The sequence below is a fragment of the Echinococcus granulosus genome, assembly GCF_000524195.1.
Source record: "Echinococcus granulosus chromosome Unknown EG_S00173, whole genome shotgun sequence".
Lineage (NCBI taxonomy): Eukaryota > Metazoa > Platyhelminthes > Cestoda > Cyclophyllidea > Taeniidae > Echinococcus > Echinococcus granulosus.
Genome location: NW_020170553.1, coordinates 82,586 through 98,207, shown reverse-complemented (window position 1 = coordinate 98,207; position 15,622 = coordinate 82,586). Strand labels below are relative to the sequence as shown.

Sequence of the window (15,622 nt, the reverse complement as noted above, 5' to 3'; positions counted from 1 at the left end):
CTACACACACACACACACACACACACACACACACACACACACAATTCCATCCAAGACGGCACGCAGGCAACTGTGACCAATCATACTTTAACTTCGCTTCCTCCAGATGCACATTAATTCAGCCAAGTGTCTGGCCTGCACAACAACAGCAGTAGGAGTGTGGTAAAAAGGCACCAATCCACGCGAATCTTGTCTTTCCTTCTAGCATTGTCGGCTCCTTGCAATCCCAACCACCACAGACCCACCAGAGAGCAGGATTATCTGACATGGAGTTGCCTCGGAGTGGAGGATACTCGGGCTCACACATGAATGGCAGTGAGACGCCCAGTTATTCGCAGCACAGAACTCCAGGTGGACCTCTCAGTCCGAGTGAGGATGCCTCGGCTCACCAAACCATGAATAGAGGCGGTAACAGGGAGGGCAGAGGAAATACTCCAGCTGGACTGGCTCAAGTTAGACAGACTCTCGCTCTGCCTGATCTTCAACTCAGTCATGTCACTGTCTTCACGGATCGTGCGGAGCTAGTGAGGACAATCACACCGGTCTTCAAGGCAGGCGAGATTGTTGAGATGCTCTTCGAGAATGTCTCCACGGCTATTGATAAGGACTCGATTAGGTAGGAATCGAGGTTTGTTGTAAAAATGCCGTGAGCATTAATTGTCTTCAGCCAAATATTCTCTACATATTTACCGTCGCGGTGAACTCTTTGAAATTACCCAAATTTGGCAAACAGGAGGCTGGTCTTGCTGGATTTGCATTCTTTGTGCGGCTGACTGCAAGGAGGGAGGTGAGGAAGGCGGACGAGAAGTATTGGGACATGATTGCCTAGCTATTAGCACCATAGTCTGCCAGTCCGTAAGACTCAGGCTTCAGTTAAGAGTAAAACTAACTTATTTTTCCATTGTTCTTTGAAAGGTCAGTTCCGTACTCCCATTTTCTCACTGTTTCCGCGCTTAATTCTGTACTAGTGTACCTTTCTTCTCACAGTGATCGTCTTGGAGAAAGTTAAGTGGTACAGATTTACACTATGCTTCGTAAGGTGATGCGACCTATGTGTCATGCGCTCTGTTTACGCAATTTTAAGCCGCAAAGCTAAGCTTGCTGAGATTGCATACTGTTAGATGGTAAAAGGCACCTCGGTGACTAACCTTTAACTTGTGAAGAGGACATTTAACTTTTCCTTCAGGCGTGAATGTCAGTTCGTCTTGCCTGACTATAGTCGCTACCGGAATCCGTCGCCGCCTATTCTTCTCACTCGCATCTCTATCCATTTATTCTTGCTTTGGATAAATTTTCCGACTGTTGATTGAAATTGAACCAAAGTTGGTTTCTGTCACCGACCTATTATCTTCACAATGCTGTAACAAAACCTCGCTACTTGGAGAGACGCAAAACACGAGGGGGGAGGAGAGAAAGCCAAGTGAGTGATCTCACTGACGGATGGAGGCGACGAGGTTCTAGAAATTCGCATTTGTTTATCCAACTGCTGTGAAGCTCTCGCCTTGCTAACTGTTTACAAAAGGCCAGTATGTTTATATATCGCAGTATCAAAACGCCTGGCCTCTGAAATCGGTAGGAGAAACTAGCTTGAGGTGGTTTTTTTTGACTGCTCCTTGAAAACTTCCCCTGTCTGGTATCTAACCTTTGTGCGACCTTTGAAAAGGTGAAAACAGACGGCACAATCATGAACTGGCGCATGCCCCTTTTATCCTTCCGGAATGTAATATTTTCCACACTGTCACATTTTTAAGTTAGTGCCGGCAAAGGAGGCTCCAGCATAGTCTTTAGGGTGTTTTGAGTATCGTAAAAAAAGGTTTTAAAGGTGACTGGGATATTCACATTCCCTGTGAAGGAATGTCCAGACCGTCTTTGTTAGAATAAAATGTTTTTGAGGGACATACTGACTAGTGCACCAGTACTTGGCTATCAAGAAAATAAAAAGGTTGCATTAAGTAAGCACATTTTAAAATTGCCATAAAAATGTAATTTAAACCGAGATGAACATAAAATCTGTTGCCTTGGCCATGTTCTCGTCAATTTTCCGTGTGGAGCGAAGAAGTCAGAGCGCCATAACGTCGAAAACGCGGAGCATGAAGAGGTCGTGAAGACAGTTGACTTCTTTGAATCGACTTTCTTGCTGCTTCAGTCGGCAGCTCAAAAATTACCCAAGGCCATCGAGGCTCCTTGTCCGGCACGATATATCCGGGGTTTAGTGCGCAGTTTTAACCCAATCGTGGTGATTCGGTGACTTTTTACGGCCCTACAACGACCTCATTCCATCTGTCGATTGCCAAAAGTTTCACAGCAAATAGTGAAGTTCCATTTATCCCTATTCATCGGTTCATCCAGAGGTCTTTCCATTGCGAGTCTCCGCCAATTTAACCATTCGCAGCCGACGCGTTCTACCCTGAACCCTGTACCAGCCAAATAGACTTTCTGACCCTTTTGATAAGTGTCACTTACCACCGTCAAATGTCAGTAAGATGGGTTTGGATAAGATTTTCCTTTGAAAATACAGAAGAGATGGCGTGGTGCAAACAAACCGAGTTAGTCAAACAAGTTATCCAACCGACGCATCCACCAAGACTTCTACAGACTGAAAAGACCGTGTATTTATGGGTACCAAAAGCATCTTTTTTCCACTTATTTTACTAGAGTTGAATTGCGAGGAGCGGCCACAATTCTCGATGTGACATACACCGCACGTACAGTTCCACACTTGGAGGAGACGTGGGCACAGAGCATCGCTGATTTGCAGACCGAATTGCGTCAGTGTCATCGTCAGATTGAGGCAGTCACAGGTCGCTTGGCTCGCCTTGAAAAACAGCGTACTGTACTGGACACCTTTGCGGATGGAATGACTAAAAAAACTGAGGAGGAGGTATTTGCAGCTGCCTTGCCTCAGCCTCCGCCTATGCCACTGCCACAGTACGATAAAAAACACGACAAGCATAGTAAGAAAGCACCGCCTGTATATGAGGATAGCCTTGCTACGGGTCTGGCGAAGCGATCGGTCTCGGAGGTGAGCGTTTCATTTGTATTTCTGTTTTTAAGCACCAGGCATTCTGACATTTTTCTCTTTGCAAACCAGTAGGATGTCAGAATGGCCCAGTCAGGCAACATTTCAGTTCCTCCTATCCCTAGTTATACCTACGTTATAGTTTATCAAATAAAAGCTTCACCCTCCTAACTAGCTGAAAATTCTGCACATTAATCACTTTCCAGATTAGTAGTCATATATTTTGACATGTTAGGGTAAAGGCTTTGTTTATTCGAGGTGTAAACAGAGGACAAAGTAGGAGGCGGGTCGTCGACTGACAGACCCTCCTGACTCGTGAAAGAGGAGAACCAAAGTGATTGGTGCTTACCTTTTTTCTTGAAAAAAAAACACATGAAATAACAGAAGAGAGATTCTCAAATAATCTTCAAGAAGGGAATTTTCTACCGAAAAATCAAATCAAAGCCACTGACGCATGGTGCCATGTGATGGGATTTGGGGCGACTCTGTGCTGGAGGTTATTTGCCTTTTCCATCCCATTGAAGCAGAGAAGCGAGGTAATAGGCAATTTATCTATCCAGTGTTTAAGCTGGCAGTTTGATTGGGGCATTACTGTGGTCTCCCCGGAGAATGCAACCATGCCTTCCGCCGCTTGAATGGCACTATGGCATTTGGGGAGGTAACAAGTGGTGGCTAGGATAAATCCAACAACTTTCATTCATAATACAGTGACTATTTAGTTTCTCAAGTTCTGACTAGTAGAAAGATTCATAGGCAGTCTATTTCAATAATTCATCCTTCTGAAGTCCCCTTAAATGCCTTGGAAGCGGTTGACCCACTTGATAATGAGGTTGAGTGCCTATGAGTGGTTTTACTTCCTCATCGAATGTTTGCTAACCGCTTGAACCACAAGTGCTTCAATTTACACGCCACTAAGACTGGTCTTTGGAGCCAATTTTTCTCCTACAAATGCCGCAAAGTTTACGAGGTACAAGCAGCGAAGGATTGGAAGAGCCTGTAGCGTAGCGTATACAATCTCTGGCATGGCTGGGTCGGCACCACGTGTAATTACTCATTATCCACCGTCACAACTGTACCGCTCGGTCCCACTGAAATAACTTCAGAATTCACCTTCGGACTCAATGATTAGTGACTTCACTAGTTGCAGTCATTCTACATCGAAGCAATGTCATTAAAATACACAATAAATTCGAGCTCTTCAGAGAATCGCCTCGATTTTTTCTCCTCAAACACATTTCCTCTAGATTGCTATCACAGGTAGCTCAAGTGACTGAAGGACTGGATCATTTACACTCGTAGGATACGGGTAATACTGGCGAACCTTCAAAAATTCATCTTAGACGTCTTCCTCAGTAAGCCAGCAGGCTAATTTCTCTACAAGTCTTTTTTAAAGCCGCAGCTGATGAAGTTTTTATACAGCTTTACTATACCGCTACTGTTGGCCCTCAAATTACCCCTAAAGTATTTTACCCCAGAAGAATGTGGACGAAAGCAGGGTGACTAACTATGTAGTTGGCGTAGATCACGCCACCTTTGAGGAAGCTGACTTGTAAGAGCCTCCGGAGTCGTACGTATTGTTTAAGCAGCCAAAACCTGACCTATACGATAGTCACTTTCGCTCCCGCCTAATTTTTTTGTTCTAAATGGAGAGATAAAAGTCATTTAAGTACTCCTTCAACAGGTGTAAGGCCCTCTAATTCCGAGATAATGCAAGCAATTTGTTTTGCGTATAAATTAGGTCACTGTGACCAGACAAGTGCCGTTTCACATCACAAATAGGGGTATTGCGAACTTTGGCTACCTTGACTCACCACCACATCCGCCCTCACCTTCCACTTGGACCTTAAATGAGCGTTACAAACTGAGTAGACTGTAGGATGGAGAGAAGTGAAATGACACAGTCAGAGCCATCTGTCAAAAACATCGGTGGTGGAGCTTGTTTACATGCCTCCCGAGGCCATGACCTCAAACACACGTTTTACGATGCACGCAACTAACGCAAACCGGTGTGAAATAGGTAAAGCACATCGGGGTTCTGTGGCACACCCATCAGACTGTCGCAAAAAGCATCCTCGGTCATACCGTAAATCAATCCGACCTGCAGCGATACTCAAACATTTCCACCTCAGACAAACATTGGGGACTTTCATGCCTTAACACCGCGCCTACCTTTTAATTATTCCTCTTAGCCTGGGGATTCGTGACCGCTTTTTTCCCATTTTGGCAGTGAAAGGCGCCAGTTGGTCGTCGCGCGCTAACAACAACAGTTGTCCCGGGTTAACCAGACAATTTTTTTCACAATAGTGCATCTTAGGGACATAGCTGTGTCTAGTCTGCTTATCTGTACTGTTTCTTTCCTAAAATGGCAGCGGAAAACGAAGACAATGATACAGATTGTTGATTAGAGCCCGCTTAGCGTCTAGCTTTTGTTCTGACAGGAGTGGGAAAACGTCGACCGCCATTTTATCCGCTGTTGGGTTACCTTTTATCGGTCGGTTTAAAGCGCTCCAGGGCACTTATTCTAGTCTCACCGTAATTTATAATTTATAATTTATGATTTATTTATTTTTAATTGTAGCTTAACAATCAGGCTAATCCCTATGACCCATCACACATGGACACATTACAGCGCTTTTTAACTATGTACGAAGATCAAGCCGAGCGCTTGGACAGCAGCCTCCTCTCCTCCAAGGAAGAGTTGGATCGGACTCGTGATCGGGCCGAGCAAATTGAAAAGGAGTTGGATATGCTGGAGAAACGTCAAGACGAAAATCTAGTCAGGTAGGTGCCTTTTGTATCCCAGCGTTTGGAGGCGATTGGACAGTTTAGTTATTCTCTGATCTGTTATGAAATGACCCAGGACCACCACAATGGGACACTGTGTGCTAGAGCTTCAAATAAATCCAACGTAAAGGAACCTCTTTAAGAGGCCTTTATTTTTATTAAAGTATGTAACTGGAGTAAAACGATTTCGCCTAGAAAACCGCGCTAACCTTACAAAGTTCGCGATTTGTTGATGTTTGCAAATCTGAAGTTCTTCCGTGCACTATTGGGAGGCGTGGAGAATTTAGTGCCGGAAAATATGACCTCACTTATGCTAATTAGCTGCAAAGATGTGGCACTCATTCGTCTCACTGATGGCCTAACCTTATTTTCATCCAACTTTCATTTATAATGAGGCACAGTGATGGCGGTGTTACTTGCCTTACTAGCCGATAGTCAATTGTCAGACATTGACGTAAACAAGTAGTGAAATATTCGTCTACACCGACATGGGTGAAAAACATTAAGGAATGATTAAATCGGAAGAGAAATGGAGTAGCTCTTGTGTATTTCGTGTACCTTCTGAGATGGCTAGGCGTCCACACAACCTCGGATGTGCTATCGAAATTTCACTTGCTATGCTGGTCTACAAGACATATCCGTTGTGGTTCACATGGTTTGTTAATCTATTAAGGTCATGCAACGTACGAATTAATTAACAAAAGACATAATTTGGTGAGACGAACTATTAAGCAAGTACAAGAAATACGTGTCACACATATGTGACACTGGCATGAGGCTTCTTACTGCGTTTGATCCAGATCGATAGGGGCGATCATTGTGGGATTTCGAAAAAAAAATCCACAAACTAACCATACTTTTAAAGAGCATTTTCCCCACTATATGCCGTAGACAAATAAAAACACTCATGATTTAACATAAACATCATGCGGCATACACAAACCCAGCTTTTGAATAGACTCACACGTCTAGTGAGGCTCCGAGACGAATGGGTTATAACGAATAGGCGGTCTTTCCACCAAGGCGTATTTATATCACTCTCTTGACTTTTTTACAGGGAAATCAGCGTACTAATTGAGCCCCGTGAAGACGGTCCAGTGGACATGTTGATCACCTACGTCGTTAGTCGGTGTCTTTGGAAACCCGCCTATGATATTCGTCTCTTCAACAGCGACGGATCCATGAAGGTAAGTGTTTGTTGGGCCAAGTGCGAATTAAGGCTTTAAGCAGCCATTTTTAGCGAAAAGAGAAGGGGAACAATCCTGGCTGAGGGTATTCGTAGCGGTGTGCGGTTTTTTTGTTCTTCATTCCACAACCGTTTACAGAGAAGAATACTTTCTCCTCCGTTAGCGAAAATGGCACACAAACCCAGTGCAATCTAACAGAGAAATTAATTATCAATTGCCTAAAGTCCGAGACGAACTTTGATATTTCCGTTTTCCATCTAATAAAGTGAATAATCTGGCTGAATTTGGTTGTTGCTAGATCATCTACTACGGCTTGGTGCAACAGTCGACTGGCGAGGACTGGGAACCGAGAAGAATGACTCTATCTACTGCTCAGCCGAGTTCGGAGGGCCTTTGCCCGTCACTCGGCTTACAGCGCTTGCACTACAAACAAACGTAAGCTTTTTTGTCCTTGGAACAAAAGCCAGGGCCCCCTTTTCTTTAGCCATCCCCTTAGGAGTCGAACGAACTACTTAATTCATGAGAAGTAGTATAGGGTGGCGTGAGGTCGTTATCGTTGAGAGAATGGCTTTCAAGGCTGCATGCTTCTAACTGGAGTGAACAACAAACCGTCTCGTTGTATACACGACCTCTAACCGAGCTTAGATTGCTGGCACACTAACCATCTACCCTTGGAGCGGTCATTAATCCTTCCCCACAAAATAGTTTTATTTCTCATTTCCCATTAAAAACAGAATAACATCACACACCAAGGTGATGACACATACGATTTTAATCATGTAACTTAAAATTTGTTGCGCAGATGTTGCCGTGACTACCAGTTTTTCCCCACTTTTTTTTGCCTCTCATCTCGGTTTACATGCATGTGAAAGCTCGTGCAGCTCGTTGCAAAATCAGGCTAGTTACCTCACCTCGAGGCACCGTCGGGGCGAGCCTGGAAGGCATCATCAGAGTGGAGACCGAATTGCAAAAGACTTGTGTATTTTAAGGGTCATTTCTGCATCCATTTGTGCAATGCATAGACTGATGGATTGTCACCTGTCACTCACCCTTCAAAGACGCTATTACAATGATTGAGGCGGTAGATGAGCTTAACGATATCCTACAGCACACCGGTGACTTGTCAGTGGATAATCTGACTAAACAGTAACGCTTTGGTGACTGTCATTTTCTTCTTCTGCCTTCTCTACCTACTTTCGCCCTACTCCACTATCTACCTGGATTACCACCTTTACATCTCTATGACACACTAATGTGTCAACTCCTAATCTTTTTTTTGGACCTCCTCCAAGACAGCTACAGCACCTGGAGTTGGAGTTAGCTGCTAAAATTGGCTTTGTTTTACTGTACTTCTACAGAAGTAATCAAATCATTCAAACTGTCAGAAGGGAATAGCCCATGAAGCAATTCTTCTTCTCCTCTACAGTGCTAAGATATCAAAATTCTTTTAAAAATTTTGTTCCATTTGCCTGTCAGAATTGGCTTACGGAGTGCATTTTACGTGTTCAGTTGTTGCTGCTATTTTACAGTTCTGTGGGAATGTTTACCTGCAATGTGAAGACGTATACGACAAACAACAGTCTCTCTAAGGCTTGGGCTGATTTTATTCTCCCCCTCCCTCCAGCGCCTGGACCCCTTCCATATTTCCAGGGGTGGGTGGAAAAGTTTGTGCGTTTCTCGCGCCTCGGCTATGCGTCAACCTCCCCGATTTTGATGCTCGTATGTCATGTGATGACGGCTGGTGGGTGTGACTCGAGCCCGTCCGGTGCTTCACGAACCGACCATAGCACTCAGAGTAGATAGAATGGCTCAAAGTTAGAAGTCTTACACTCCGACAGATCCTCTATTCTTGATGACATTGAAGTGTTTCGAGGTTAACTTGTGAAGCACAGCTTTCACTCAACTTTTAATGTATGTATGTATGATAACGCCATAAACTAGGAGGAGTAGCTAGACTGATGGGTTGCACAATATGCCATGCATTAGTAGACAACAGACAGTAAGCATCAAAGATTATCACTTTGCTGTCATGCATTTGGGTAGGACTTGTTTAAAGATGCAAAATCCCTTTTGTGGTTCGGTAAGCGGTTCCCCATCGCCCAGCGACCCACCTACTACCCCCTTCACACCTCTAAGACGCGATTTACTTTGTCCCCAGGGGAATCGGTTTCCCTTATATGCGTCGGCAGAGTTGACTGAAGGCATTTGTTGCCTTCTGGAAAAGTAGCCAGGACTGGTTATTCAGTTGGAAGTAGGTTCCATTCTTCGCTTCAAGAGGCAACACAAAGCCTAATCCCACTGCTAGGGAGGGAATAGTGATATATGTCATGGCGACAGCACTAACAATCGCATTATCACATGGGAAATGGAGAAGGCATTTGGGAAATAAAAGTGGGATGATAAAAAAATATCTAGACGGAGTTATTTTCGGTTCCTAGCATCAAAAGGTATTCCATAAAAGCCGAAATCGCAGCAACCTTGTGCCTCATCTGATGGAAAATGAGGAATGGATTGCGATGGTGGGGAGACTTTCCTCAGTTAATTAATTTTTGTCATAAAAAATCACATGACCTCATTTGGTTGCCTTCTAATGGCATCCAGAGGTCTGAATCTTGTTAGAAATTCCAAACAGGTCACGTGAACCCCCGTAGTTCGTTCTTTGCTTTTGGTGTGCTGTAAACCCGATTGTAGTGACCCACTCCATAGTGCATGCTAACAACTAACCTAGCTTGCTCTTTCTCTAACTCTCAACCCCACTAATAGCACACCCCAACCGACCTCCTTACCAAGTGTGTCATCTGCATCCTCCTCACGCCCTCCTCGGCCTGTTTCTTCGGCTTCGCGCAATAAGACGCCTCGAGCGCTTGCACAAGCTCAGCACCAGCACTCTCTCCTCAACGAGAACGGCTCTCACGCGCCTGAGGTGAGGCTCCCCTCGTAGAAGTAGTTTTAGCTCCTCCCTCGCCCCCCACTCCTCCGACCTTAGGTAGCTGACCCCTCATCTTCGATACTTCTCACCTTCCCCACCTAAACAGCGAGAGTTCCATGCGAAGGCAGCAAGCCTTATCGGCCTCAAAAGAGAGTAAAAAGCCTCCCAATGCACGGAAACGCAACTCCTCGGAGTCGAGTAGACCCGTGTCACCTCCAATGGACCATCTCTATGCTCCGCCTACGGCAACGTTTATTCCTCCAGAGGAGGTGGCAATTGTAGGCAACTATCTAGTCGCCACTTTGCCCCGATCTCGACATACCTCGCTGTCTGGTGAGAGTATGCGTCAGCCACGAACCACCTCACGGTCACGCGCGCCCTACTTTGAGGAGGTTTGCTATCATCCATAATTCCTCACCCACACTAATCCATGACTTTTAAAATTAGTAAAGCTTTGTAGACCTGTTTCTTCTAAGCATCGTTTGTGCTCATGAAGACCTTTTCCATCTATCTGACTAACCCCCTATCCCTACACTGAACAAAATATGGATGAATGAAAGGTTTAAGCTGAGATTTTGAGCCTGACAGGAGATCTGAGAGGCTATTGACCCGAAGGTCATGCCACAGAGCGGGAGTACAGTCGACGGAGACTGAAAGGCCCAGGTAGTTAAGCATCTAGTTAAATCAAAGCCACTTCTCTTTAATTTTTAACGTCATCCTCGATCCTCTTCCCAGTCATCTTCCATCGCTGACCATTGCAGTGTAGTTGGGGCTTGAAAATCCCTTGCTTGCCACCAACTCGTATGGGAAGGCATTTATTCCCAACATCAATGATTCCCATTTCTCTGTATTCAAGGTTTTATCCTCTTTGTGAACCGGGCACTATCCCACAACGAGGGTATCTGGCATGCAAACAAGTAGTCGGGACTAATGTCTCGTATCTGTGCCTCCTTTCCAGACCGTTCCCAGTTCAGGGCTCCCCACCCATCCCGTATCCATCCGTCCGTCTGTCTAACCGGTTTCTATTCGGCTAGTAGAGATATGGATGATGAGGTATCGCTTGTTCAGGTAACTACCATATGCACACGGATACTTTGGACAGCTCTACGAAGGACTTCTCTTCAGTGAATGTTAATAACAATCTTGTCTATCAATGGATTGGAGCAAATGTTAATAATGGAGTCACCACACATTCATCCAGCTGTAACAGAGCCCACTTTTCTGTAAAGCTAATGCTTCACACTCACCCATCGATAGCAGGATAGTCGTTCTTTTGGGTCGGGTTCACTTACCTCTGCCACCGTCATTGAGGAAGAGGGGATTGAAGGCTACTAGCACGTTGCAAAGGCCAGGCCGTGGGATCTAAGAGCTCCCCACAGGAACCGAAGCACCCACTTAGTTAGAAATACAGTTAAACAAAATGTCAATTCAATGCAGTTGATTGAACCTGTTCCTCAGATAGCTAAAGCCATGGATACCAGTTTATTAGTAAAAGTGACGACACCTGAGAGGTGAAAAGTGGTTGGATGCAACATAAACACTAACTTACCTAACACTGACAGTAGTTTTTTACTGTTCGACTTTAAGTCCTGAATGTGCTACTTTAGTCGCCTCGAATTGCATCCACACCACATGGAACCCTTCAACGCGCTCCGAGTAATGCTGAGCCCGGGACATCCACACTTCGTGGCTCCTCCATCAGTCGTGCAGCCTCACGTCAGGCACTGGGAACGAGTCTCCTGGTGAATGCGGCGCCTCCCAATGAACTACAAATTACATCAACAGCTAAACTGACCACAACACCGACTTCAGCCGTTGCTACGGTAATCTTTGAGGTGCCACGACCACCTGCCATAGTAGCATGCAACAATGAGGAGGTGCGGGTCACCGTGGGTCTAATTGACCTACAACCCTCATATGACTACGTCACTGTGCCCAAAAGATCGCTCTCCGCTTTTCTCAAAGCTCGTGTCAAAAACTCCAGCAACTTCTATATTTTGCCTGGACAGACAAACATCTACTCGGACAACACATTCATTGGCAAGGTAAGTGAATCACCACGTCAACGCAGTATTTCAAATCTCATGATTCACTCATTCTACGACAAGGTGCTTCGGGCTTTCGCTTTCTCAGTCACCTTAACATAAGTAAATCACATTGTTTTTTTATTCTGGGGAAGAAGGTATTCACTACATGCTGAATCAGTTGTACTTCCTTCCCTTCAGTCGGAATTAGGTGCCGTGGCACCAGGAGAGGAACTTTCCTGCGAATTGGGCGCGGAATCAGGCATTGAGGTGATCTATCGGCCCATGTTTAAGTCGAAGGAGAATGCCTCCGGGCAGAAGGCCACAGTAAGCTTCAAGCAAGTAATTGATGTGCGTAATACCTTCCAACGACCTGTTCGTGTGATGGTTGTTGATCAGCTGCCATCTAGTGGGGAGGATAAGATCAAGGTCAGTTCTTTTGCCTATGAAACATTCCTCTATCACTGTCACATATAAGTGACGACGCGAATTTTCTTTACCTAAGTCCGCGACTGCGTTACTTTCTGTCTCAAAAACGGGACAATTCATTTGCCATTATTTTTGACAGAAATTTTGTTTTTTTGTATTCCAAATGTCAGATGCCCTTCGCACTTTTTAAAAGTACTGATTAACCCACTACCCAAAATTGCCCTCTAGGATAATTTGTACTCCTATTTAACATTCAAATAGAAAAAAATTAAACCTCCTCCGTTGTTTTTACCTATTTCTAGGTGAATCTAATTGAGCCAAATATCAAGAATCCAGAAAAGTACGATAAGAAGAAGCCAATTCGTATGAACAAACACCACAACATCGAGTGGGATCTTGATCTCCATGCAGGTACTTTACACCTTCATTCCTCCTTCAAAGATCTCTCTCCCTCCCACATGTCTGCAATACAAAATCTATCCCCCTCCAAAAATTTGATCGCTAGGGTCGAACAGTTAGGAGGCAAATTTCCGACCAATCACTTTTTTAGGTGAAACAAAGGAAGTTGTACTTCGTTATACGGTGGAATATCCGGCCGTTGAGGAGTTGGAAGTCAGTGTTGCTGAGGACTAGATAATCCCACGTTCTGCGCTTTTTCAAAGTCAATCAATCCGAATGCCCCTCTCCCCACCATCTCCTGCCCCGTTGCCTTCATCTCATAATAAGGCGTTTTTCTTGATTTCGTTCCCCTCTTCTTCTTTGCCTCCTCCTCCCCTTACTCCTACGACAAAAAAATACTTTCATGCAAATGGAAAATATAACATCACGTTAAGAGACTATGTCACCACCCTCAATGGAGGAAGATACAAGTACGTCGCCAGGTGCTTAAGAGCCCGCCAGACATCCTACCAACCGCTGCGTCAGTGATGCTTGTCAGAAAACCTTGATACGAAGACACATTGCTTGTCAATTTCGAAGAAACATTTTCGATGCGCTTTTTGTTTTACCTTGCCCTATCTCAGTACTGGCAACTTCTGTTGTTTGCTTCTCCCCTCTCTCTCTCTGCATGCTGTGTACTAATCATTTATTGCTCGAGGAGAGCCTTTCACTATCATTTACCATTTGTTCAATAATCTCTATCTCGACATCATACACAAACTAAATTCCGTTTACTTTCTCTTTATTTTTGTCGTTTTCGAAAAGGGAATAGCCATTTTTAACAATAAAAGTGATGACTGCAAAATCTACTAGTTCGTTAATAATACTTTACAGGTAGCCTAATGTTGTGATCATCTTTGAATTATTTTTTAAACAACCTAAAAGCACTTTTAATGAAAATTTAAGGCCACTGTAGACAAGGACTGAGATTTCAACTAGACTATATCCTACTAAGAAGACACTAAACCTTCAGGATGGTAAAGTGAATAGATTCTGTCAGCATTTACGTTTATTATTTCCCAAATAGTAGTTAAGGAAATGATTATTTTGTAATCTATTTATTAAGAGTAAGTCTTAAAAGAAATGTGTTCAAAGAATGGCTGATAAAACAAAAGAAGCCTCTTAAGAATTTACCAATGAGATACAAAAATGGACAATTGTTCTGAGCAACACAACTTAATTTGACACTTTTGCAGTGAGGAGCTATTGTAATACGATAGTGGTTTATCCCCCGGTATTGGCAGGGCGTCACTTTTGTACTTTGAATTAGCTTTCTTGTACCTCTCTGAGTGGGCTGGCCTTCGGGCCATGCCAGTAGCCCAGACACCTTCTCTGAGCTGAATACATATATTCTGCCCGAGTATTGTGTCTTCTTTGGTCTTCAGGGAAGTCTCGGGATGCCACACTATAGCAATTCGGTCCAGTTCAACTGTGCGTCGAACTACATGATCACTTTAGTATCCACAGGTTGTGCTTCCTATCTGAGGTACGACCTTCAGGTTATGCCAGTGGCCCCGCAAAAATTCTTTTCTTTAGTAAAATGTGCAATTCAACAGCATCTTGGCTTTTTAAGACTTAGGGCGCTACAGATTAATCGACATAATAGTATAAGGCTCGATTGAATCGTGAAATTGGAAATATATGGATGATTGAAGCCGCGTGCCTTTAAGAATCTCAAGGGATCCAAATATAAGATTTAGCTGGTGATTTATGACGAAAGATTAAAGGGAAAATGCTAGGCACGAAAGTAGACTGCGCAGTAAACCTATTAAAAAGTAAATATCTCTAGTCAGAGTTCACAAAATAATGATTTGATGATTATATCAGCAACGGAAGAAAAGCAATACAAGCATATCAGGCATTTGCACTTGTATTTTATTCTCGACTGCCTGGTGCCTAGGTAAAATAATTTAAAACAGAATAAATAATTAAAGATTTTTGTAACATTGCTCTTTTAATAAGAATCGGCATCAATTTGCCCAGAACTTGTTTGAGTCACGGGTGTTGTGGCGACGACTTTGACGCTCTTCAAATACTGAGCGTATTTTAAAATAGTCAGGGTAAGAGGAATTTTATCCTAAAATTACCTAATTTTCTCGTGTTTAAGCTTAGAAAACTTCTTTAATTAGAACGTAATATCAATAGCCACCTAATGCCATTTTATGCACCAACATACATTATTGGAAAGGCTATATTTCAAAGTTTTAGGCAGGTTACAATGCCTTAGATTATTACATAAAGAATTCGGTTGTCTGATATATGCAGCAGTTTTATCACTTTTAAGGTTATAAAACTTGCTATTTGGCTAAGCGAAATAACCCAAACAACATCTAATTAAACGTTAACAACTCACAAAAATAAATTATATTCATCATTATTTCGTAACCCATGCCTCTAAAACGCTTTGTTTTTGCCATTTGGCACACATTTTTCTGATTTTAGGTCTTGCCGTGTCTACGTGAACATGGGTGTTGACTATTATTACCTCCTCGGTGTTACTGAAAGCGCCACACTAAAGGATCTTCATCGAGCGTATGTTATGACTTAATTGGTTTTATACATAGACCTCTCTAGATATCGTCGGCAAGCATTGAGATTTCATCCATTAAGGAACAAACAACCCGAATCTGATACTTTACAACAATTTACATGGATATCGGAGGCCTATGAGGTGCTGAAGGACCCTGTACTAAGAGCCCGCTATGACCAGTACGGTGAGGCTGGACTTAAACATGGCATTCCTGGCGTTTACACAGAACCCGTCAAATACTTATACCATGGAGATCCTTACAAGACATTTCAGGAGTATTTC

General features: G+C 43.6%; 2 protein-coding genes across 2 annotated transcripts; both read left to right on the top strand. All coding sequences in view use genetic code 11, as the record gives it.

The window, feature by feature from the left end:
* Nucleotides 1-106: 106 nt before the first annotated feature.
* Nucleotides 107-10,329, top strand: EGR_09890 (hypothetical protein; the record flags this gene model as incomplete). Its single annotated transcript, XM_024499139.1, has 9 exons — nt 107-162; nt 206-616; nt 2,656-3,022; nt 5,598-5,800; nt 6,861-6,990; nt 7,289-7,425; nt 8,520-8,709; nt 9,719-9,927; nt 10,026-10,329. 9 exons carry the CDS (start codon nt 107-109, stop codon nt 10,327-10,329), a joined length of 2,007 nt encoding a protein of 668 aa, XP_024346453.1.
* A 520-nt stretch (nt 10,330-10,849) lies between these two features.
* On the top strand, nt 10,850-13,005 carry EGR_09889 (hypothetical protein; the record flags this gene model as incomplete). Its single annotated transcript, XM_024499138.1, has 5 exons — nt 10,850-10,987; nt 11,527-11,964; nt 12,145-12,372; nt 12,675-12,783; nt 12,923-13,005. 5 exons carry the CDS (start codon nt 10,850-10,852, stop codon nt 13,003-13,005), a joined length of 996 nt encoding a protein of 331 aa, XP_024346452.1.
* Nucleotides 13,006-15,622: the final 2,617 nt, after the last annotated feature.